This window comes from Pangasianodon hypophthalmus, chromosome 2 (genome assembly GCF_027358585.1).
Source record: "Pangasianodon hypophthalmus isolate fPanHyp1 chromosome 2, fPanHyp1.pri, whole genome shotgun sequence".
NCBI lineage: Eukaryota > Metazoa > Chordata > Actinopteri > Siluriformes > Pangasiidae > Pangasianodon > Pangasianodon hypophthalmus.
Genome location: NC_069711.1, coordinates 688,677 through 711,682, shown reverse-complemented (window position 1 = coordinate 711,682; position 23,006 = coordinate 688,677). Strand labels below are relative to the sequence as shown.

Here is a 23,006-nt window from a genome sequence, read left to right as displayed (position 1 = left end):
GGAGAACTTAATTAACTGCCACATGACCTCATTCTTGGTTGTCCTGACTTGTTGTTTCAAAGTCTGTATGTTTCACTCTAACACTAAGAGTTGTTGGTGTTTTTCAGGAAAAAAAACTACTACTTACCATGTTATTTAAAAAAAAAAAAAAGATGTTCCTTGTTGTAAAGAGGGTGATTACTGAAACAAGATGATTTTTTTTGCATTTGTTGCAAACTACATCGATGTGTGTTGCTGGACAGGCATGGATGTGTGCATGGGCGGAGATGGATTTTAGGAGAGTTGTATTTCTGTATTTAATGATTACTTTCTTCCCAGATTTGCTCAGGAATGGCATGAACGACTAAAGCACCTTGACCAGCTCTTATTGGTCGACACATAAATACAATTCTGCTTGCGTAACAGACAATATAGCCTAATTTTTGAGCACAATAAGAGACGTTTCAGCCAATAAGAGATGTCCAGGGTCCTGGGTTCATTCCTGAGCTCCACCGTGTGTATGGAGTTTCACCTGTTCTCCCCTCTTTCACATGGGTTTCCTTCCAAACACATGACAGAAGGCGAATTGCCTCTAGGTGTGAACGAGTGTGTGAACGATAGACCGGCGTCCTGTCTAGGGTGTATTCCTGGGATAGGCTCTGGATCCACCACCACCCTGTCTAGCGGTTTCTGAAGATCAATGAATAGGAATATTTTTGATAGATAATTAACATTTATTTCTATATGCTGTCAGTTTAATCAATGCTACTGGGTTCGAGTTCACTGACTTTGATTTCAATCTCAATATCCAATACTGACACGGATTGTGTTCACCCTGGAAGCTTGTCTTTGATGCCAGCAGATATTAAGACAGTTATGAGAAAGCGTGCAGAATAATTATCCTCTGACTCAGAGGGTGCAGCAATACAAAGTGAAATATTTTTCTTTATGAAAGTCTGCCCAGTGTGTAACAGGAGACTTAGACTGTAGCAAACCAAGCAATAACGTGGTGACATGAGATCTTGTCAACACAGCAGCATATGCCAATCCTACAAGCCTGTACCCAAACCCAAATTATCTTGTTTTGATCTGAGCCAGAGCAGAGAATCGCTCAGTCATTTTTTTTATGAACAATGATTAAGAGAAACACCAACAGTCCAAGCGTATTATTGCTAGGAGCCAGGGAGTGCCTCAAACACTGCTGTGGTCCGATGAGAATCATGTTTGATATAAGATCAGTGGACTGACAGAAAAACCTTCTGGTCCCCATCACACCACGCTCTCATTTCTGCGTGAGTTTTAGCGAGCTCTTCGGTTAATGTCGGATGGATGTGTGATTGTCTCAGGAACACACCTAGCGGTGTCTCGTGTGCAGCTCTGCCCATTTTGCTTTGCCCGCCTGCAGTACTTCTAGTAAAGTCCTTCTACTAACGTCCAATCATTGGCCATCTTGGCCACGCTCACAAGAAGTTATTTCCAGTCCTTTAAGGCCAGGTTCCAATCTACTTGAATGAGGAAAGAGTCATAAACCAGGAGCAGATCAGCAAGATGATGTTTTAACCACTGGATTTGAAATGGCTCCAATAACGATGTTTAATAATGAAAAATGAAAAAAACTGTGCACGTATGTTTCTCCATAAACAACCAGCGCAAGAATCTGAGAGACTTTTCCCAGGCAATCGTCTATTTTTGTACTTTCTCCTCAGTTAAAGGAAATGTCTACAAATTCTTCTTTAATACGAACTGAAAGGAAGAAGCAATAAATGCAAGCACTTACCAGCTAAAAAACAGTAATTAGTCACTGAAAATAATAATAAATAAATGAAAAACACAATAGAGCTCTCTTTAAGAAGTAAGATTACATGTAAGGAAACAATAGCAGTTTCTGAATTTGCATCTACAACTGATAGTAAATATTTATTCACTATTTTTAAAAATACTGTATAACATGGACGTGTTTATCCGTAACTAACAGAGCAAGCGAGTCAGCATTAATCTGACTGAAGAATCTGATTGGCTGAGTGATTTTTGGAACATATTAACCAACAAGGTGATTGACAGTTTATAACAGCCATGTTTAGTGCTGCTCCATTGATACGCTAATCGGTTATCCATCTACTCATACAGACCCTGATTACGGATAAACGATTGTCATCACACATGTGAGAAATCAAACATAGGAGATAAATTGCTTAAGGTACAAGGAGGAGTTGTCACTGTGTTTCATCTTATTCACTGTACAGTTATTTATTTAACTAACGATCACTACAATGCACAAAAATACCATTTACATTACAGTGTCATGTCATAAGCTATATGTTGACTTATAACCTGGCACACGTTAACCTTCATCATACAGTCAGTGCTTTGTGTGTGTGTTCTTGGGTGTTTCCAAAAAATGCACGCTGTTTGCCAGAATGAGTTGAAAGCGCTTTATCACTGTCACTCACTGAAATGCTGCAGAAAAATCAAACAAACTTGAACAAAATTACAGAAGTCAGAGAGAGAGAGGGATAGAGAGAGAGAAGCAGCGAAGGGGCTCTAATATGATTTTGACTGGACGTGCCCTGTAATTACAGACACACACTCTTTCGCCACTTTTGCTGTTGTTTTCATTGTTTGGTCTCCATAGCAACCGCTTAGTATGGGAGTGTGTGTGTGTGTGTATGTGTGTGTGTGTGACTTCCTGTACAGAGTAACACAGTGAGCTTTCATCCAGACGGTGTTTACACTCTCCCTGGAATTATATATCAGGACTTCCAGAGTGACTCAGCCTGAAAAGATCCCGCAAAGCCGAAGCACCGATTCATGCCGCTGATGGCACGTTCTGCTTTCGAGTTTTATTTCCTTTATTTCTTTTTTTCCTTGCTTGAAGACAGATCTACAGCCGAAGGATTCGAGATACTCGTTTGCCATTTAAAAGGTTGCATGAAATAGAGAAGTCACATTAGAGGCATAGTTCAAACACGCCATGCTAGCTGTTTGGTAAATGTTTAATCCCATGTGGGCAGGATGTTTGGGTGTGGACTCTTCACTACTCTTCACTACTCAACAATGAAACAGCAGAGGTGTAAACGGCCTATCCTTTTTCAGGAAGTAGCTTAATAGTTTATTTTAACCTTGCTAAAAAAAAAACATTGAGAAAATCTTTACTGGTTTCCATCACAACATGTGAATTGTCTTAATGGTTTCCATTAGAAATGTTCTGGTTGCTATTAAATGCCACCAGAACATGTTAGGACCTTCTTTCATGAACTACTCTTTCAGCTCCTGCGAAGGAGAAACAGCTCTAGGTTTAAACAATAAGAAGTGCTGTGTGTTTTAGAAGCTCATTTACGCCACAGCACTGACGAGTTCTGGACTCTGATTGGTCAGAAGATGTTGATTAATTTTCTATAACAGCAGCTCTGACAGTAGTGCAGGTTTATATTAATGCACTCGTTCTAATACGTTATCGTTTCTATAGTAACAGCTCATTCACAGGGACGTGTACAACAGACGCATTACATAATCAGATTTTAAAAATGTGTGTAATCTTTGATATGGTGAGGTTTACTGTAAGGAGATGTTTATGTAACATTTAAGGAAGGAGTCTCCAGTGTCAGCGCACTGGAGTTTTCCGACGTCTTCAAGACAGAGGAGTTTACGCTTCTTTGCGGTTTCTCAGGAACATGCGTAACAAGCTGCGTTTATTTTGTCTTATTGAGAGAATAAAGAGAGGCTGGTGAGGGAACGACTGTTTATAGCTGCTATAACATAAGGGACAACAGGAACTAACTTGTTCCGCTGACGTTCCTCAGCATTAAATGTATGTGTAAATGGTTTGAAATCACATATTGTTTAATAATTTCAATTGTTAGAAAATTGCTGTGGTATAAGAGGAATAAAACTTATGGAGTTGTGCTGTTATAGGAAAATAATCAACTTTGGAGTGCTAACAATAACTCTGCTTCATTGCACCACCCTGTCGTGTCACAGCATGCTCCGTCATGCTTTATTCCTTTCGTATTGTATAATAAAGTGCAGGACGGTGTGGAGTCACAGCTTTAAACTTGTTGGAGCAGATGAGGTGCACTGCAAAAACCGACTTTCTTTTAATCTTAGCTGGTGAAAATATCTTGAATATAGTCTGATTTTTCTATTTAGCTATTACAAGATTTCAATTATTTCTAGGGGTTTTTTTTACTCATTTCAAGCTTTACATTTTCTTATTCTACTGGCAGATAATTTTGCTTCTTTCTAGAAATAAATGCTTAAAATTAGCAAAATTATTTACCAACAGAACAAGACTATTTCAAGCTTGAAATTAGTAAAAATGTCCAGAACTAGGTTTTCGTAATCTTATATTTGGTTTGTTGTAATCTTGTAATAGGAAATACTAGATAAATTTGACTATATTTGAGATATTTTCACTCGCTAAAATGTTATTTTTGCAGTGTGGGGAATTTCATGAAGTGAAATTAAGAGTAATAGAAGTCACTCTCCCTCGTCTGTGGGATTGCAGTGTAGACTTGGAGTGTTTGGAGATGCTTCTGCACTGAGAAAAGACCAGAAAATCTCCAAACTCACTCAGAATGGAGGTTTATGGATGTTTAAGGGCAGCTGTGGTTGGATAAACATTTAAATTTCGGCAACTATAAAACAGAAATGTAAATCTGAAGCTGCTCCACAGGAACAATGTCGGTGATCAGATGATACAGACGTGAGATAAAATCTTCTCAAATCTGTTCATCTGTTCTTTTTTCTTTTACTTTCCATCACTGGAACAATACAGTAAAGAGCAGTTCTAGTTGCTTTGCACTTTCCTGAAGGTTTTGTGGTATCCATACACCTTCAGAGACACACAACTACCACAGATTCTTCCCTCTGAAAGTAGTAAAAGTAGTTCCACCACTCAAAGGAGCAATTCAACGTGTTTACCACCTCATCTACATACAAACACCTTTAAATCAATGTCTGTCTTTAGATTTCCATTCTCACTGAAGTTCTTTTCTCAGTGCAGGAAAAATATAGACAAATTCTTATCCATATTATAAGCCTACACACATACCACACACACACGCACACACACACACAGAGAGAGAGAGAGGAGAAACCTTAGAGTGAAAAACAGTGGAGTTTAATAGAAATGCCAAGAAAGAAGCAATAAAATAAATACAAGCTCAAGCAGAAAAATAGTCACTGAAAAATTCCATAATTGGGAAAATGCAGTGCAGATGCCTTTTGCAAAGACAGACAGCTAGTGATAAGTGTTTACATGAAAGAAAACCCTCACTTCTGGAATTTGCATCTACAAGCAACATTCAGTAAATATTCAGTAGATTCACAATACTAAAAAAAAAATACCTTATAACATATTTTATTCCTACTTCTTTACAATGTATTTTATTCCTACTTTTTTTTAGAATGTACTTTATTCCTACTTTCCCTGTAGGAAAATTCCTACCCCCAACTCATTCACATACTTGACAGTTTACTTCCTTAGGGGCACACACACACACACACACACACACACACACACACACACACACATGAAAACACCCCAACAGGCTTAACATTTCACCCGAGGCTCAAGTCAAAAGTAGATTGATGTGTTAAACTGGTATTAAAGCCTTCAGCTTGCGAACATCTGCAATGTTGACAAATCACAGTCTCTTCTGGAACGTACAGTATGTCAAATTTTGTCAGCGTTTATGCCTCTAACCTCCACACCCACACACACACACACACACACACACACACACACACAGAGCCATAAGTGTAGAAAGTATATATCTGTCACCAGTCTCTGTAAGATAAATGCATGTATAATATAATGTATTGTGAATGGTGCAGATTTGGTAGTACTTTATTTAATCACTCCCTCATTGGGCCTTCATAACACATTCATATACATGACATAGTCATTTATAAAGCAATGCTGGAGGATATATGAGGATTTAAGTCTTATATCAAAACTGAGATGATTTCCACGGTTTTGTTTGACTTTTTCTTGACATGACATAGAGAAAGGCCTCAGTTATCATTACGGGTCGACTGTTCAGACTGTTGTGTGTAATATTTTAATCCTTATGTCACGGGTTATTAGTTTATCTTTCCTAACAGCACGTTTATGACTCTTTGAGTCTCTTCTATAATGGATCTATGTCATCTTGCATTCTGCATAGTGAGTTCATGAGCGTCATTTGAACATGCATTAAAATCTATTACGATTTTCATTCCAATACAAGTTCGTTTATTTATATCGCTCGTACTCCAGCCGAACGGACGATGCTCATGTCCTCAGACTTAAGTAGTAATACATAGCCCTGTTATGAAGCACTATGTACACCTTCTACACCTTCACTTGTATAACAAGCTCATAGTCAAAAGCTTTTCGACTTTGCATAAAGCATTTATAAACGGTTTTATAAAGGGATCAATGTATTGTTATTGTGTATGCAGTATCCATCCTCATTCATTCGTCTGAATTCATTTAGCAAAACTGATGACATAAAGGCATCTCAATAGGTGTAGCTGCTTCATAAAGGTGTTATAAACATAAAATTAATCATCACTTTAAATCAAGGATATGATTCCTTTGTACCTTAAATGTGTGGAGTTGTACTGTTGCTTTATAACACTTCTGAAAGGTAATAAACTGCCAAATGTTATACTCCTGGATTAAGTAAATACAATAACAACCAAAAGGTAACCATAAGCATATGGTGGATATGTCATGAAAGAGTCATAAAGCTTTATAAAGGTACGAGATAATTATTTTTAAAAATTACAGAAGAAAAAAAACATTCCAAAAAAGTGTGTAACATTTTCAGTGACCTTTATAATGATTTGCATATTAGCAGCTGAGCATGCACGCACGCACACACACACACACACACACACACACACACACACACACACAAAACATCATTCAGTGACATTAACAAGTCAGACAGGCCTTTACATGGCTGTGCAAGAGCAGGAATGTCAGTAACGCTTGGAGGGGTCTCACTTTTGAGGCACAAGTGGCCATGTTGAGAGCTCCATCACTCTGTTTATGTGTGTAGCTGACACAGGTTTATTTGTCACACACACACACACACACACACTCAGCTCTGGTGTTTACAAAAACCCGCAGGAGGTCTGGGGTGTGAGAGAAGAGACAAGGTGACAAATGTTTTCACGTCATAATTGCAAAATGCTCATCTGTGACTCTTGTCACTGTGACAAGGTGAGATGATCTGTGCTTTAAAAAAAACAAAAAGTACTGATCACACACTTCAATGCAAACTAAAGCCCTCTGAAACCTTGAGCAATAGAGAGAAGAAGAAGAAGAAGAAGAAGAAGAAGAAACTACATAACTAACCTTTTACATTTTTTAAAAAATCCAAGAAATACTAAAAATATCTGAGGAACATCTCTACACCTTTATCCTTATTAAAAAATACCAGGATACATAAATATACATGATATGCAAATAGGAAATGGCAAATTTTAATAGTTAGCCAATTAGCTAGCTGCTAGTAATCTAGCTCATATTAGTTAAAAAAAGTTTTTCTTTGGACGGAAGCATGAGTGTGTCATGTTTAGCACATTTCTGTAAGGTTTGTAAAGCAGTTTGTGTCGTCAATGAAATAATGTCACACACCTGAGCTTCAAATACAACCTGTTAAAACTGTAATATGTAATAATATCCAATATGCCTGATGTGCAATTAGCATATTTTTAATTGCTATCCGATTAAACGATCTAACTTTAGTCACAGGTGCATATGTTCGACTGTAACAGCAGCCCAAACCCGCATGTATATTTCAATGTTACCATGACAACCACAATTTTGTTCAAGGCACTAATGTGAGCTAAATTAGCTAAGTAGCTAGCTAGATAAGCACACAAGGGCCCATGTTCCATACCACCATGCCATTATCCTGTAGGAATTTGCATAAGGGATGTGATTGGTTCGAAGCAGTTGAGCTTTTGATTTTGTGACATCACAATCTCATATGTAGCTCCGCCCCAAATCAGTTTTACACAGAGGTACTGAGAAAGTCTGTGATTTATATATAAAAACGTTAATTTTTATAGCAAGAGGAAGCTCTATGCAAAACGTTATGCAAGAAGGTGCTGCAGAAAGTTTACTACTGTATGTGTCACGTAGCATAATACTTTCACTGCAGTAAATATGCACACACACACACACACACACACACACACACATGCACACACCCATCGGGCGTGCCACATTTTTGTTAAACAGCAACCTCCCTTTATTAAAAACCACAAACCTGCTTTCTCAACAGGGTTTGGTTTAATAGTAAACTACTTTACTCTGACATGACCTGTGATATTTATTCATATACTGACTTCACGCATTGCACACGCCATGATACGTTTCCCATAAAAGAGAAATGTTTATAGAAAAGTTCTGCATCAGTTCCTATGTTTAGAACTATGAACAACTGCAGAACAGCAGCACAGGGTTATGTGCACATTACAGATAAATAAACACACCTATTAGTCCATCATTTTATAATTAAACAAAGCAGACAAAGGAATTTTTTAATTTATTTTTCTTTTCTCCTTTTTTGTGCATGTCAGCATTGGAACAACTGTTGAGCTTGAAAAGTGTGAGAATGTGGACAAGTGCCGAGTTGAAATACCTGCTTCCATTGTTAGCTACAACTTAAGAGAACATGACACACCCACATGAAGTATCCAAATGTCTTGAAGACAGAGAGGGAACGAGAGGCAGAGCAGATTGCACAATTCTCATTCATGTGGCTTCACTACTCTTCTTAAAGCATTCCAGTGTAGCGAGTCATAAAAATAGATGAAAAACGCCAAGAGTTAAACAGGTGCAAAAAGACAGAAAGGGAGAAAGAGAGAAAGAGAGATAGATAGAGAGAGAGGGGGATCAGATGTGAAGTGGAAGAGTAAAAACAAGCCAGATAAGACAGAATGATATTGGGACATTTCGTAGGTATTCAGCAAATTACATTCCTGCATTCATGTTCTAAAAATATCTGCTGCAGCTAACATGCAAACGTTAAAGAAACGTTTCAGCAACGTTGTGGGAACGTTTATAAACGTTACATAAAGACATTCTCAGAGGTTGCTACAACAACAACAACAACAACAAAACAACAACATTGAGAAACAGGTGCAGCTGCTGCAACGTGAAATCTTTGACCATAATCACATCTAAAAATCTCTTAACGTTGTGGAAATGTTTATAAAGTCATGCAAAGATTCTCAGACGTTTCTAGAACCGTAATGATTAGAAAAGCTGAAATCTTCATCCAGTTTCTCTGCAGCAACATGCAATTAAAAAACAATCAATAAACTGCAAGAGACTTTAATGTTTTATGCAAAACGGATTTGCTCTCACACGTGTAATATAATTTTATGCAAAGCAGAAGACCTGAAAGAAAGGAAGAGCGTTCACACTGCAGGGGAAAATAATCACTAACCGCTTATCGGCTGCAAGCCACAGAACCGCCAGAGGTATCTGCACTTATGCAATCACACACACACACACACACACACACACACGTTTACACACACACACACACACACACACACACACACACACACACGTTTACACACACACACACGTTTACACACACACACACACACACACGTTTACACACACATTTACACACACACACATACACATGTACACACACAATCACACACACACACACACACACTCTCTCTCTCACACACACACATACACGTACACGTACACATGTACAAACACAATCACACACACACACACACACTCACACACACACACGCACACATACACACACACGTTTACACACACAATCACACACACACACACACACACACTCACACATACCCTCTCACACACACACACAAACATACACATGTACACACACAATCACACACACTCACACACACACTCACACACACATACACACACACGCAATTACACACACACGCACACATACACACACGCAATTACACACACACACACACATGCACACACACATTTACACGCACACACACGCACACATACACACATGCAATTACACACACACACACTCTCACACACACACATTTACACACACACACATGCACACACACATACACGCACACACACATACACATGCACACACACAATTATACTCACACACACTTGCATTTACACACACAATCTCACTCACACTCTCTCTCTCACACGCACACACAATAACACACATGCAATCACACACACACCCACCCACACACACACACTCACAATCACACACACACACACACACTCACACACACACGTGCATTATGGTGTCTGCAGTAGCTTATATCTGCACTATGTTAAGTGCTACACTGTGATCTGAGTGTAATTCAGAAAATAAAAATGCAAATAGCAGTTTTAGAGATTTTGGGGAAATGTGTTCAGGTTCGTTCTAAAACAGAGCTGCAGAAAAAAAAAGAAAAAACACTCTTTGTAAATCTCCACGCTGCTGATCCTTCCTGTTTGGATTCGCTCTCTTCTTCATGCCATGCCGTTATATTAACACGCAGGACGTCAGGTTTATTAATGCACATTATATACATTATATACTATCTATATATGAAATATATCATGATGTAGGTTGTGTGCTGTTATTAAATGTTTTTAAATATTTAAATAATTTAATATTGTGCTTGGAAAAGTGTGACGTTGCTGCATGAACTGGATGATAAATGAACTGTGAATGTTGCACCTGAAAAAATAAAGAATTTCACCTGAAATTGTGGCTTAATGACTTTATGGATTATTACAACGACGCAAAAATGTTTTATGATTGAACAAAAAATTATCAAATATTTTAAAAATAAATGTAATTAATTAAATTCAAACAAATAATATTTATAAATAAATAATAAATGAGTATTAATATTTAATTTTAATTAATATTAAAAAAGCATTAGCATTAGCATTTGAGCTGGGTTGCATCTTTTAAAAAATTGTGATTTTTTTATTTATTTATTTATAAATATAATGTTGTAAATGGAAGTCAGAGCAAAGGAAGAGCATCAGAGTGAACTGAATATTTTAAAAAATTACTTAGCTACAGACCAGTTCAGCAGAAATACATGACTATAATTTGATTATATTTTTGGTTTTGTGAAAAATATAGTTTTAAAATATTTTAGAAACCATGAAACCATCTCAGCACCAAAATGCTGATTTCATTGTGACAGATTTTTCTTTTTTTTTTTTTAATTTGATCGGTTCATGTGGAGATTTTTTTAATGCCTGCTAGAGTAGAATTTTTTTTTTCTCTTTGTGAAATGAATGACATTATGGTAATAAAACATTTAAAGGTCATTCTGGGGGAAAAAAAAAAAGAAAAGTAGTTATGCTGCTAACTAACCTTCTTTACCTGAAAAGGAAAAAAAAAAGTTTCTAAATGTCACTTTAGTCATCATTCCCTTCGGAAAGTTTTCACAATTTGTCCACTGTGTGTCAGGGCTGAAAAATGAATGTGAACACTTTGCCAAGTTGGAAGGCAGAGAAACTAATCCCCTGAGTTTCTGTTAGTGCTGCTGAAGGGTGGATTAAACCTGTCGACACTCGCTCAGAGAGAAAGGAAAGGGGTGGGGGGGAGCAGAAAAGAAATAGAGATAGATAGCTAGAAAGAGAGAGAAAGGGATGGGGAGAGAGAGAGAGAGAGAGAGAGAGAGAGAGAGGGTGGGGTGGATTTGAGGTGGAGTTGGTTGAAGTGCTCGAGGCAAACGTGTGTCACTCTTCAGTAAAATCTCTGCAGCTCTGCCCAGCTATGGAAATGTAAAGAATTTGGATATCATTATTTTTTTTTTATTCTTTTCTCTAATCTTCCTTGTCCTTGCTCCATTCTTTCCCTTCTTTTAATAAAAAGACTCCTCAGCATTATTCTAACTCATCTGCAATGAGCTCATCTACAACAACACAATCATATTTTCATTTGCACTCACACTACATGCTGAGACTTGCAGCTCCAGCTCTCCACTGCGCCTGGTTAAATCAGGGTGCACATAATTTCTCTTCTAATCTTGTTCGTGTTTGAAGTGATGCAGAAATGTCTGATGCAGACTGAAACAACGTCTGATCTCAGCAGCTGCACAAAGAAACTACGGCCAAGTGTGAAGTCTGTCGAAATGTCCAAAAATTCTCTAAAGGAGTTATGACTTTTTGCACAATGACATCTGTTGCACAAGAAGTTTTAAAACCTACTGAATGTCACTAGAAAGGATTAGGCAATGAAAATAAAAATAAATGCTCAGTAAATCATTTCATAAGGAGGTCTGCTGTGGTCATTATTACGTCACTGGGTATAAATCAGACATGTTAATAAAGTTTGGAAAAACTTTAAATGCATTAATATTAGATAAATCATTGCATGCATATAAGGTGTGTGAAAATGTGCAACTTCACACACCTTAAACAGCAGACGGTGAAGATGTTGGGATTTGATGTAAACCTTTACATGTGTGAGCACAAACCAATCAAAAGTGCTGGGTGGAAAACAGAAGAAAAAAAAAGGAAATATTTTGAAGGATGCTTAAATTGTACACATATAAAAAGTCTACTCATTGCACACATCAAAGCATTATTGCTCTATTTAGCAAATCATAACTAATAAATTATAAGTTAATAGACTTTGTTGTTTGCTAAAAGTGGTGTCTGTGCGCCCCCTTGTGGCAGAGCAGCTGAATAACAGTTTACTGACACAACCATAGTAACCTGAATGATCACCACAGCCCTGAAAATTATATTACACTGCAAAACTATAACTTAGAAAGTAAATAAACAGCTTGATAAAAGCACATTTATCTAATATTAACAGCTATTTCTGATTATGAGGTTTTAAGAAAATAAAACATCTGATTATTAATCTAATTTCCACCCATTTTGCTAATTTCAGGCTTTGCATTTTCTTATTATATTAGCATATCTTTTCAGAAATAAATGTTTGGAATCAAGCATTTATTTGTAGAAAGATGAAAAGCTTGTGTTTGTTTTATCATAATCTAATAACAAGGACATAAAGTCATAAATAAAATCACCTATACCCAAAGACATGTACACAAGTTAATCCTGTCCTATCTATCCAAATATATAAAACAAGAACCTGGATATATAAAATGAAAACCATGTTGTTTTTTTATATATTTTATATTTTAAGTTTTACACATCCAGGAATATGATATGAACAGGAGGCTGCTGGCGCCCCCTTGTGGTTTCAGTCTGTGTTTTCGTCCTATTTATAATATTTTCAAAACTTTTCTTAAACAGATTTCATTTTAAATTCTTGTGGTCTCATTCCATATATACAGATTTAAATTTATAGTTATAATAATTCGTTTCATAGTTATGATATAAGTGCATTATAGTCTGTACAGTTTCCGTCCCTTGAATATCTTTATTTATTTATTTATTTACTTACTTACTTATTTACTTATTTACTTACTTACTTATCTAATGATGTCTGGATTCGTAGGAAATACAACCTGCTAGAAACTCGCATTTCCTGTGGGAATTTTATTGCTGTCCAGATGTGAGATGTTTGTCATTGAAAAGACGTGTAAAAAATGTATTACTGATAAACTAATCACATCCAAATAGGGTTTTATACTACGTGAACCTTTAGTAGCTAACAGTACCCAGTAACATTGCCAGAGTTATAACCAGCTTCCACTTCATTGTTTCTCACCAAGGAGACACCATACAGGAATTTTCACTTCAGTCAATTTCCAGTAAGATATTATTTTTGTACCAGTGCTTTCAACAGTTTTCAAGGGAAAGTATCTAAAGGGTGCTTAAAAAGCCACTCATTTGCATATGAATGACATCACCAGGATCATTTGCATATTAAAAAGCGTTACATGAAGATGGAGGTTTTTCTGAAGACAGAATAGAACAGTGTTGGAAACTCAGAAGTGAAGACCAGGAGACTCGGGTATATCTTCAGCAGGATTCTTTATTGAGAACGTGCTGTTTCATGCTGCAGTCACCTACAAATCTAATCAAGGGATTCGTACGTTTTAGGTGGCAGACCTTAGAGGTGGAGACAAAAGCTCTCAGGTGACAACCTTAAACAAAGCACGCAAAAGAAGTACACAGTTACAGGAACCCGCCCCAGACTCTGGAGTTTCACCAGCTCTAATCCAGCCGGCATAACTGTACCACTCAGGCACTTCATTATCATCAAGATAAAGAAAAGGCCACACCTCAGGTACTGATGATCATGAACAATGGCCAACTATTCAAAGCATGGAGCAGAGGCACCAAGAGCCATCACAGACAAAAGGTGATCGTCTCAGTTACAGTGTTGAACTGGCAGAAACCTCCTGCTGGAAACTTTACTCAGCATAATCATTCAGCTGATGCTATACACACATAGGAAAACAGTGACTCGTAAAGTTGTATTCCTATGAAAATAAGCTTAACTGATTAAGCTTATGTCCAGCAGGCCATCGTTTGGACACCTCAGCTTTCAGAGATCATTTATTACTATTCAACTCTGGGCTTTTACAATGAAGTAAAAAAAACCAAAAAGAGTCAGGTTTGTACATGTATTGAACTACTAAAGCATCATTGGGGACAAATTTTTTTACTGTTGGTCAACAAAATGGAAAACAAGAAGAAGATGTTGAATGAGATCATGTCCAATCCCAAATCCAACTCAACTTGAACAACATTGTTACAAGGTGAGAAGTCTGACTGAGACAAAATGGGAAACAGGAACAGGTAAATACAGCACTGATTATATAATAGATGTGAACAGTAAACACTTTAGTTTGGAATGTATCGCTTTTATTATCAATATGTTGAATGAGGTCATTTCTTAGGGTCTTCACTTCCTCTTCCCAGCCATGTGGAGGCCCTGTCTTGCCCTTCAGACCAGGACTGTGATGGTCTAGCTGGTGTGAATGACAGTCGTGTCACTGCTTAACTCGGCTGCATGAGCAATGGGGGGCGTGACGATGCTGCTTTCCAGCAGGTAAGGCTGATAAGCTACAGCTGAGAGACAACGTGAAAGTGATTTTAATATCACAAGAGTGTAAAGTTTAAACAGCACAGATAGGATTAGAGAGAAATACACAGCAACACTCACAGGTCTGTCTGGAGGTACTGACGTACTGGACTCCACGCACCAATCTGTGGGGAAAAATAGTTGTTTTTTTTTAATAACATATTTTTTAAAGTACAAGATTCAAGATTTTAAATAATGATTAACCCTACGTTCACACTAACAGGCTTTAGGTCACTTGTAGTTTGTCTCTTGCGAGTGTGTAGTAAACGCTGCTGTTGTCGTTTGTGGGTGTGGCCTGTCCAGGGTTTTATTTTTTTATTTAGTTCCAAAGAAAATGATTTGTGGCTATATATTAACTCTTACTAGTTACACACAAATTAAGTAATGTTTAAACAGTGTGGAAATTAGTTGTTTGATGTACAGTACTCCGCAAAAGTCTTAGGCACATGCAAAGCAATGCTGTAGCGCATTTCTACATTTCAAAAATCCTATAAAGAGCAGTAAACAGTAATAAATGAAACAAAGTCAATATTTGTTGTGAAGATCCTTCGCCACACCAAAAATAAATAGTATCCTCAGGTGCAGTGTGTGCAGTTTTCTAAGGAAATGAGCTGGAAGTGTTACTGAGCATCTTGCAGAAGCAGCCACAGTTCTTCTGGAGACTTTGACTGTCGACTCGCTTCTTATTTCTGCAGCGAAACCCAGCAGCCTTCATTATGTTTTTATCTGAAAAGTGTCTCTTATGGAATCTGCTGCTTTCTTTACTGACATACAAACATTTTTCTGGAACATTTCATTTTGTGCTGGAAAACTAATGTTTGGAATCTAAAATGTTTTTGTACTGAATCAATAATGTAGAAGTCAGAAAATAAACATCTATAACAAAGTTTGTACTAAAAAACAAGACTTTTGCCAAGACTTTTGCACAGTACTGTATATGCTTAGCTTCATTGGTAGATTAGCAGCTAGTGATCTCCGCTACTTCCTTCCAATGTTTATTTTTCTTTAGAATGGCTTTATTGAAAGGTCATACAGTAAAACACAGGATAAAACCATGTGATTATAATTGATTAATTGATTAAAATGATTATTTTTCTTCCATTTTTTGCAAATCAAGCAGTAAATGGGAATTAATTGCAGATAGGAAGTAAAGTGTGGAACAGAAGAAATATCAGACCACACTGTAATAGGATTGGTCCGAGGAATCATTCGAGCCGATCGCTTGGACCAACTTTTTTTTTAATAATATATAATATAAATTCAAATATTGCTGTTGCTTTTTCCACTTATGTTACCCTGGCACTGTCAATTTTTCGTATAATTCCACTCCCCAGTATATATGATCAGTGGTGGAAAATCTAAGGTATCCAGCAGCATCAGAAAAAGATATGACAATGTCAATAAATAAAATAATCAATGCAATGTATTCAGATAAATAAACCTGTGTTCTCTAGTACCTGAGGAACTCGTACTACAAACCATAATGCTGATGATGCTCGTCTGTGCAAACGTGGTCTTATATAAATAATAAAATATGACCAGAGCTTTTAATGATATTGAGAGTGTTACTGAGAATGTTCTGATTAAACAGATGGTGTGAAGGCCACATGCTCCATCTTACCTGCTTTCCTCTCCCTCCAGCAGTTTCCTGTAGGTGGCGATCTCGATGTCCAGGGCCAGTTTGATGTTCATGAGTGACTGGTACTCGCGCACTTGTCGGGCCATGTCATGTTTAGCTCTTTGAAGAGCGTCCTTGAGCTCCTGTACACGGAGACTCGCCTCCTTCACTGCTGCTTCACCCCGTTCCTCAGCCGCTTTATTCTGAAGCTCCTGATTAGTGCGCTGGAAGCATGTGGAAAGAAAAACATTCGGTATAGTAGGAAAAAATTCCACATTTTGCCTAGAAGCTCCGGATTTAACATCACAGTGCCGGTATGAGCACTTATCTTTAAAAATATGCCTAAAGAGCAGTATTCTTCCCCCAATAAAAACACTTAAATCAGTAGGTGAGCCAATCGACATAAGAATCCGACAAAAGAATGTCGATTGGCTCATCTAGTGTTTTTACTGTTTTTTTTACCAACCCCTGAAAGCCGACTCGCTTCCTCACATCTCATATTCATAGCAACATCTCGGCTTGTGCTCTTGCAACAACTCGATTTTCCCACTTGAAAGATGCGTCCTCTTTTTCTGTCATGGTAAATGGAGATGGTTTTGTGCTTATTAACGTGAAATAAAATCTATCAACGTAAGTTTGACTTAGCCTTAGCTAACAATAAAGAAGTTATATTGAGCTAATATCAGTTAAATATACTTATTAGGGAAGCCACCAAATATTATCTGCCAAAAAATGCTCAGAGACAGCAAGTTTTTGTCCGAAAGAGAAAATAATATATAATTAAATTAATATAATTAAATAATTAACTTGGCCTATGATGAAGTGATCTAACTCTTTACAAATAATTTTATTATTAATGATCATTTGAAAGTGATTAAAAAGGCATTAGACTGGGCAGACATGCTGAAACAGCACGGTCAAGCCCCTCACCATGCTTACTGAAGTGTATATATACTGTATATATAGAAATGTATAGAATATAGAATATATATAGTATATATAGAAATGTTTACATACACACGTTCTCATTAACTGCTCTGTGTAAGTCTTCTTCTAGAAAAAGACTATGGGACTAGTTGTAATGGCTTGACGACAGGTTAAACCTAAAACTTCCCTGAAAACCGAAAGAGGCTGCTCTACTTTTTAAACCAGACGAGAATGTCACAGCTGCGGAGGTTTACAGAGGAAAGGTGGCTCGTACCTGTCCCTTGACGCCATCGATCTCAGACTGCAGGCGTAGGATTTTGCGGTTATATTCAGCGATTTCAGCTTTAGTGGTTCTCAGGTTTTCTCCATATTGCGTGACTGTTACTTGCAGCTCTTCATACTAACACACACACACACACACACACACACACACAAATGTACACATACAGTTTGTACAAATTTTAAAGAATGAAGGTGATTTAAACCGTTATATAACTTTTTTCATGCAGATTGAGCCACTGGAATTGTTAGAAGTGTAATAATCTGAGTGATTCTTTTTCTTTTCTTTTCATTTAAGCTTAGACATTTAACATTCACTTAAGTCTAACTAAGATTTTGACACAATACTCCATATTTTCACTTACGTATTTATTTATTATTTTTATTTTCCCCTGTTGATTTTTTTGAAACAGTAAAATAGTTATAGTGTAAAAAGCTTTAAAAACATTAACTCCAAAGTACAATCTTAGAAAAAAGAATATTTGAAGGGTTCTTTAAACAGTTAAGGGCTCTTAGGTTACTGGAGCATCTCTGGGACTCTTAATGCTTCCAGATTTAATCTTGTGTCTAATAGTGTAACACAATTTCAGCTATGGTAATAAAAGATCTGGAGAAAAAGGCATGCTAGTGCTCCCACCTTCTGTTTGTACCAGCTCTCGGCCTCGGCGCGGTTGCGGTTGGCGATTTCCTCGTACTGCGCTCGCACTTCAGCCACAATAGCGTCCATGTCCAGGTCCCTTCTGTTGTCCATCTCCACAACCACGGATGTTTCTCCGGTCAGAGATTTCAGCTCTTTCAGCTCCTGCGAAGGAGAAACAGCTCTAGGTTTAAACAATAAGAAGTGCTGTGTGTTTTACAAGCTCATTTACGCCACAGCACTGATGAGTTCTGGATTCTGATTGGTCAGAAGATGTTGATTAATTTTCTATAACAGCAGCTCTGACAGTAGTGCAGGTTTATATTAATGTTCTCGTACTAATACGTTATCGTTTCCATAGTAACAGCTCATTCACTGGGACGTGTACAACAGACACGTTACATAATCAGGTTTTAAAACTGTGTGTAATTGTTGATATGGTGAAGTTTTCTGTAAGGAGATGTTTATTTAACATTGATGGAAGGAGTCTCCAGTGTCAGCGCTGTGTAACAGTCAGAGGTAAAGCTGTAACTTTAAGTTTTCTGACATCTTCAGGACAGAGAAGTTTACACACTGCCTTTAAGCAAGAAAAAATAGAGACTGGTGAGGAAATGACTGTTTATAGCTGCTATAACGTAAGTGAGAACAGGAACTAACTTGTTTTGCGGATGTCCAACAACATTAAATGTAACTGCAAACAGATACAAGGATGACTTGTCATTCTTTAATAAATGAAATGAGTAAATTTGGTCAGATTTCTGTGGAATAAGAGGAATGCGACACTCGTGGATGTGCTGTTGAGTTATGTGATAACAGTAACTCGGGTTCGTCTCACCACCTCGTGACTCAGTGTTATACTACAACAGCAACACACCCTGTTTTATTACTTCTTTAAAATACAGACAGAGTTACAGGGAACGCACCTGCTCGTAGATCAGCGTTAGGAACTCAATCTCATCCTTAAGGCTGTTCAGTGATGTCTCCAGCTCGACCGTACTCATGAAAGCCTGATCAGTATCCTGAACAGCACACCATAAAGATCCGTTCAACTTTCTAATCTTCTCATTTCTTCAAATGTAGACATTGTTTGCAATACACTGAGAAAATAAATGCTGTAGTTCACCTTTTTTAAGATCACAAAGGTGTTCTCGGAGTCGGTACGTTTGTTGATCTCATCTTCATACCTGTAAGACACACTCTCAATTTATATATATACAGTATATATTTATATATATATATATATATATATCAGCCAGGGTTCCATCCTAATGTAATACGAACAGATTCCCAGTTCTAAAATAGTAGCATTTGCCTGTAAGGTGCTGTTAAATCTAGAACCCTGGTTCCTTTGCTTTAAGGGTATATGTAGAACCTTACAACAAAGGGTGTTTTTTTTAAAAGGTTCCAAGTATATTACCAAAAAAACCTATGAGGAACCCTTCACTTTTAAAGCAAAAAATGAGTCCCTCAAAGTTTTTTTTTTGTTTAGATGGTTGGGGATTTTTTTTTTGGAAACTTTTCTGAAAGGGAGAACTAAACATCCCTTTAAGGTTCTAAGCGTATTCATGATTGTGATGTTGCCTGTTTTTTTGGGTTTTTTTTACGTTTTCCTACTTTTTTTTGAAGTCCTCCACCAAGCTCTTCATGTTACTCAGTTCAGATTCCAGGTGCCGTTTTTCATTGCCCAGGCCATCCAGGTGTCTGCGCAGTTTAGCGATGTGGTTCTCGAACATGCCGTTGATTTTAGTGTGGGAGGAGGTCTGTTCTTGCAGAACGCTCCACTTGGTCTCCAACCGTTTGTTCTCCTGCTCCAGAAAGCGCACCTACGGCGGGGCATCACACATTTAAATGAACATTTAATCATTTATCTTCGTGATTCCTGAGTGTTTTATTTCCATTCAAGTGCTAAAAAGTGCTCGATTTGAATAATATCCAAATAACAGGATTATAAAATAATCTTGCTTAAAATTGGGATATTTATGCTTCATTTATTTAATTATTCATTAATGTTGATACTTCAGTTACTAGCTTCTCTGATGTATTATTACTATTATTATTATTATTATTATTAAATCTATTTATGATCTATTCTAATCAGTAATAATCGATTTATAACTGTTGCATCAGTTCATTTCAGTCATTGCCTTTGAATTTCTTCTGAATTTCTTTGATTTCTGATGAATCGGTTTACTCATTAACACTGAGACAGTTATCTCTCAGCCACTCTTTATTCTGTAGGATGGATGGTTTTATAGGCTAAAGATACAGGAGGGAAGGTGTGCCTGTGTTGAAGCTGATAACTGATGTGATGAAGGACGTACTGTGTGGCGTTTATGACTGTAAGTAAACATTATCCTGTTAGGAAAGTCATCCAGTTGTAGAGGGTGTGAAACAATAACAGGATAAAAGCTAACACATTAACAAGCAAATTGGAGAGTCGGTCTAAGATAAGAACAGAAAATACACAGTTCCTACTAATAATGTCACCAGCAATACAGTTTTTTTATTATATGGTTTTATATGGTTTTATTATATTATTCTTATCAGCCGTAAAATGGAAATGTGAATAAAAGCATTTATTCTGTTTTTGGTTTTTCCCCCAATATTAATAAATTTAATAAATTAATTCAATTCAAAGACACATACCTCATGTCTTTTACATTACATTACATTGCCAAAATTGTTCAACAGAGCAGCCAACAATTACTTTGACTGAAGAAAAACATTTCTTCAGTCATTTATTCAGACATTTCAAAGGTCAAATGTCTGAAAAAGTTTTTCTTTAATAGTTTTCTTTAATAGCTTAATTTTAGGCATACAAATTAATAAGAAGAAGGACTAGACAGCTTTAGCCCCATCGTCTTCTTTTCTTTATAAAGTGATAGAATATTGTATTTTATCCTCATTGTAAATACCATTAAACCCAGTGACTATTTACATTTCCATCAAACCAGAGTTCGGTCCTGCTTGCCATGAAGAGAAACCAGGTGTGATGGAGCTCCGCCCCAATTTAACACCTCGTAGTGTACTTATGTGTTTTATCATGACAGGATAAACATGCTAATACTAGATAAGTGTCCTAACAGAGTGTTTAATCATAAAGCAGCAGCCAGTGGGCTCCTTATGTATACCAGGGTTGCCAGATTGGTGACTATTTACAATAAAATTGGAAATTTTAGTACATAATTAGAATTTAAGGACCACCATTGTAATTTTAAGGATGTGTATAGATTTAAATTCTTGGGAAACAAGACTGTATTTTTTTCCAAAGCCAGCACTATCTTAATCATGACTACTTTAATTTCTGTTTATCTGGCATCTCTGATAAATTAGAGTTCCAATGAAAGCATAACGTATTTAAGTTTGGACGCACACTTTGATTGACAGAACAAGGGGCAAAAAGGATGTAGAAAGGAGCAAAATCAGAATAACAGAAGATAATGTCTTACTTTATCAATAAAGGAGGCAAATCGGTTGTTGAGGGTCTTGATCTGTTCTTTCTCCTGAATTCTGATGGCTTGGATGTTAGGGTCAATCTCCAGATTTAGCGGAGTCAGGAGGCTCTTGTTGACAGTCACAGCTGTCAGCGGGGGGCAAACGACGGGACCCCGACCCACTCCCGCTCTATACATATAATCCAGACTCCCACCGTACACTCCTGAGTTTATGAGCTGCCCTCCGACCATCCGAGCTGCACCCCCGGTGCCCCCATAGGAGCTCCTCACAGAGTAGCTCCTCCTCACGGTGCTGGACACAGGGCCGCTGTAGGAGCGGCTGCTGTAGGAGCTATGGGATGTCGTCCTTCGTGTCTTCTCCATGGTGGACATAGGATGGGTGTGAATGGAGATCGATGGAGTGGAGGTGGAGATGGTCGGATGTCCGACTTTTCACTCACTTTTATAGGAGACGGCGAGCAGAACAAGGCGAGGTGATTTGTTGGTGGTACAGGTCGTGGCGATGGTGTTGTCACACATTAACCATCTCTGAAATTACTGAGCAGAGCACCATATACCCCAGTTATCTCAAGTGTTACGTGATTTCTGTCTGTTTAACTGTATACAACTGAGTGCAAATTTTGCATCAACCTATAAAAAAGTTTAAAGGATATTTAAAGTGCACAGCCTCACCACAACCTATATCACTTTATACGTGCACTCTTGATCTATAAAAGAGTTATGGTCCCTGAATCATAACTCCCTGGTGGAGGAATAAATAATAATAATAATAATAATTATTATTATTATTATTATTATTATGAGTTAACTCTGTGGTGGGGGAGTCATGCACTATTTTTATTTTTTTTTTAGAGAAAAACAGTGCAAGTGTTCAAAAGTGCAACAGTTAAAGTACATTTAAATATCCATGTCATGCTTTTATTATTATTATTATTATTATTATTATTATTATTATTCCCTTTTTTATGTAGCTTATGTGCATTTATGGCTGAAAGATTTTACAGCTCAGTAAATCACACACCTTCAGTAAACGCCCTTCCAACATGCCTGTCATTACTTAGCGTTCCAGTCATATCTACAGGCTACGCAGTATTTGTTTTATG

At 37.2% G+C, this 23,006-nt stretch overlaps 1 protein-coding gene across 1 annotated transcript; it reads right to left on the bottom strand.

The window, feature by feature from the left end:
* Nucleotides 1-13,913: 13,913 nt before the first annotated feature.
* LOC113545896 (intermediate filament protein ON3) lies at nucleotides 13,914-22,350 on the bottom strand. Its single transcript, XM_026945550.3, has 9 exons — nucleotides 21,898-22,350; nucleotides 20,063-20,271; nucleotides 19,572-19,632; nucleotides 19,372-19,467; nucleotides 18,449-18,613; nucleotides 17,807-17,932; nucleotides 16,609-16,829; nucleotides 15,069-15,112; nucleotides 13,914-14,974 (listed from the first exon to the last, which is right to left on the bottom strand). Exons 1-9 carry the CDS (start codon nucleotides 22,273-22,275, stop codon nucleotides 14,871-14,873), a joined length of 1,404 nt encoding a protein of 467 aa, XP_026801351.3. The 5' UTR covers nucleotides 22,276-22,350; the 3' UTR covers nucleotides 13,914-14,870.
* Between the last annotated feature and the right edge of the window lie 656 nt (nucleotides 22,351-23,006).

What these genes read in the sequence shown, in the direction of transcription:
- LOC113545896 (XM_026945550.3), bottom strand. Translation starts at nt 22,275, where the DNA reads ATGTCCACCATGGAGAAGACACGAAGGACGACATCCCATAGCTCCTAC. An exon ending in TCGATGGCGTCAAGGGACAG is followed by an intron (nt 16,830 to 17,806) that starts GTACGAGCCACC and finishes ACATGCTTCCAG; the next exon opens with CGCACTAATCAGGAGCTTCA. An exon ending in CAGTACCTCCAGACAGACCT is followed by an intron (nt 14,975 to 15,068) that starts GTGAGTGTTGCT and finishes GTTGTCTCTCAG; the next exon opens with CTGTAGCTTATCAGCCTTAC.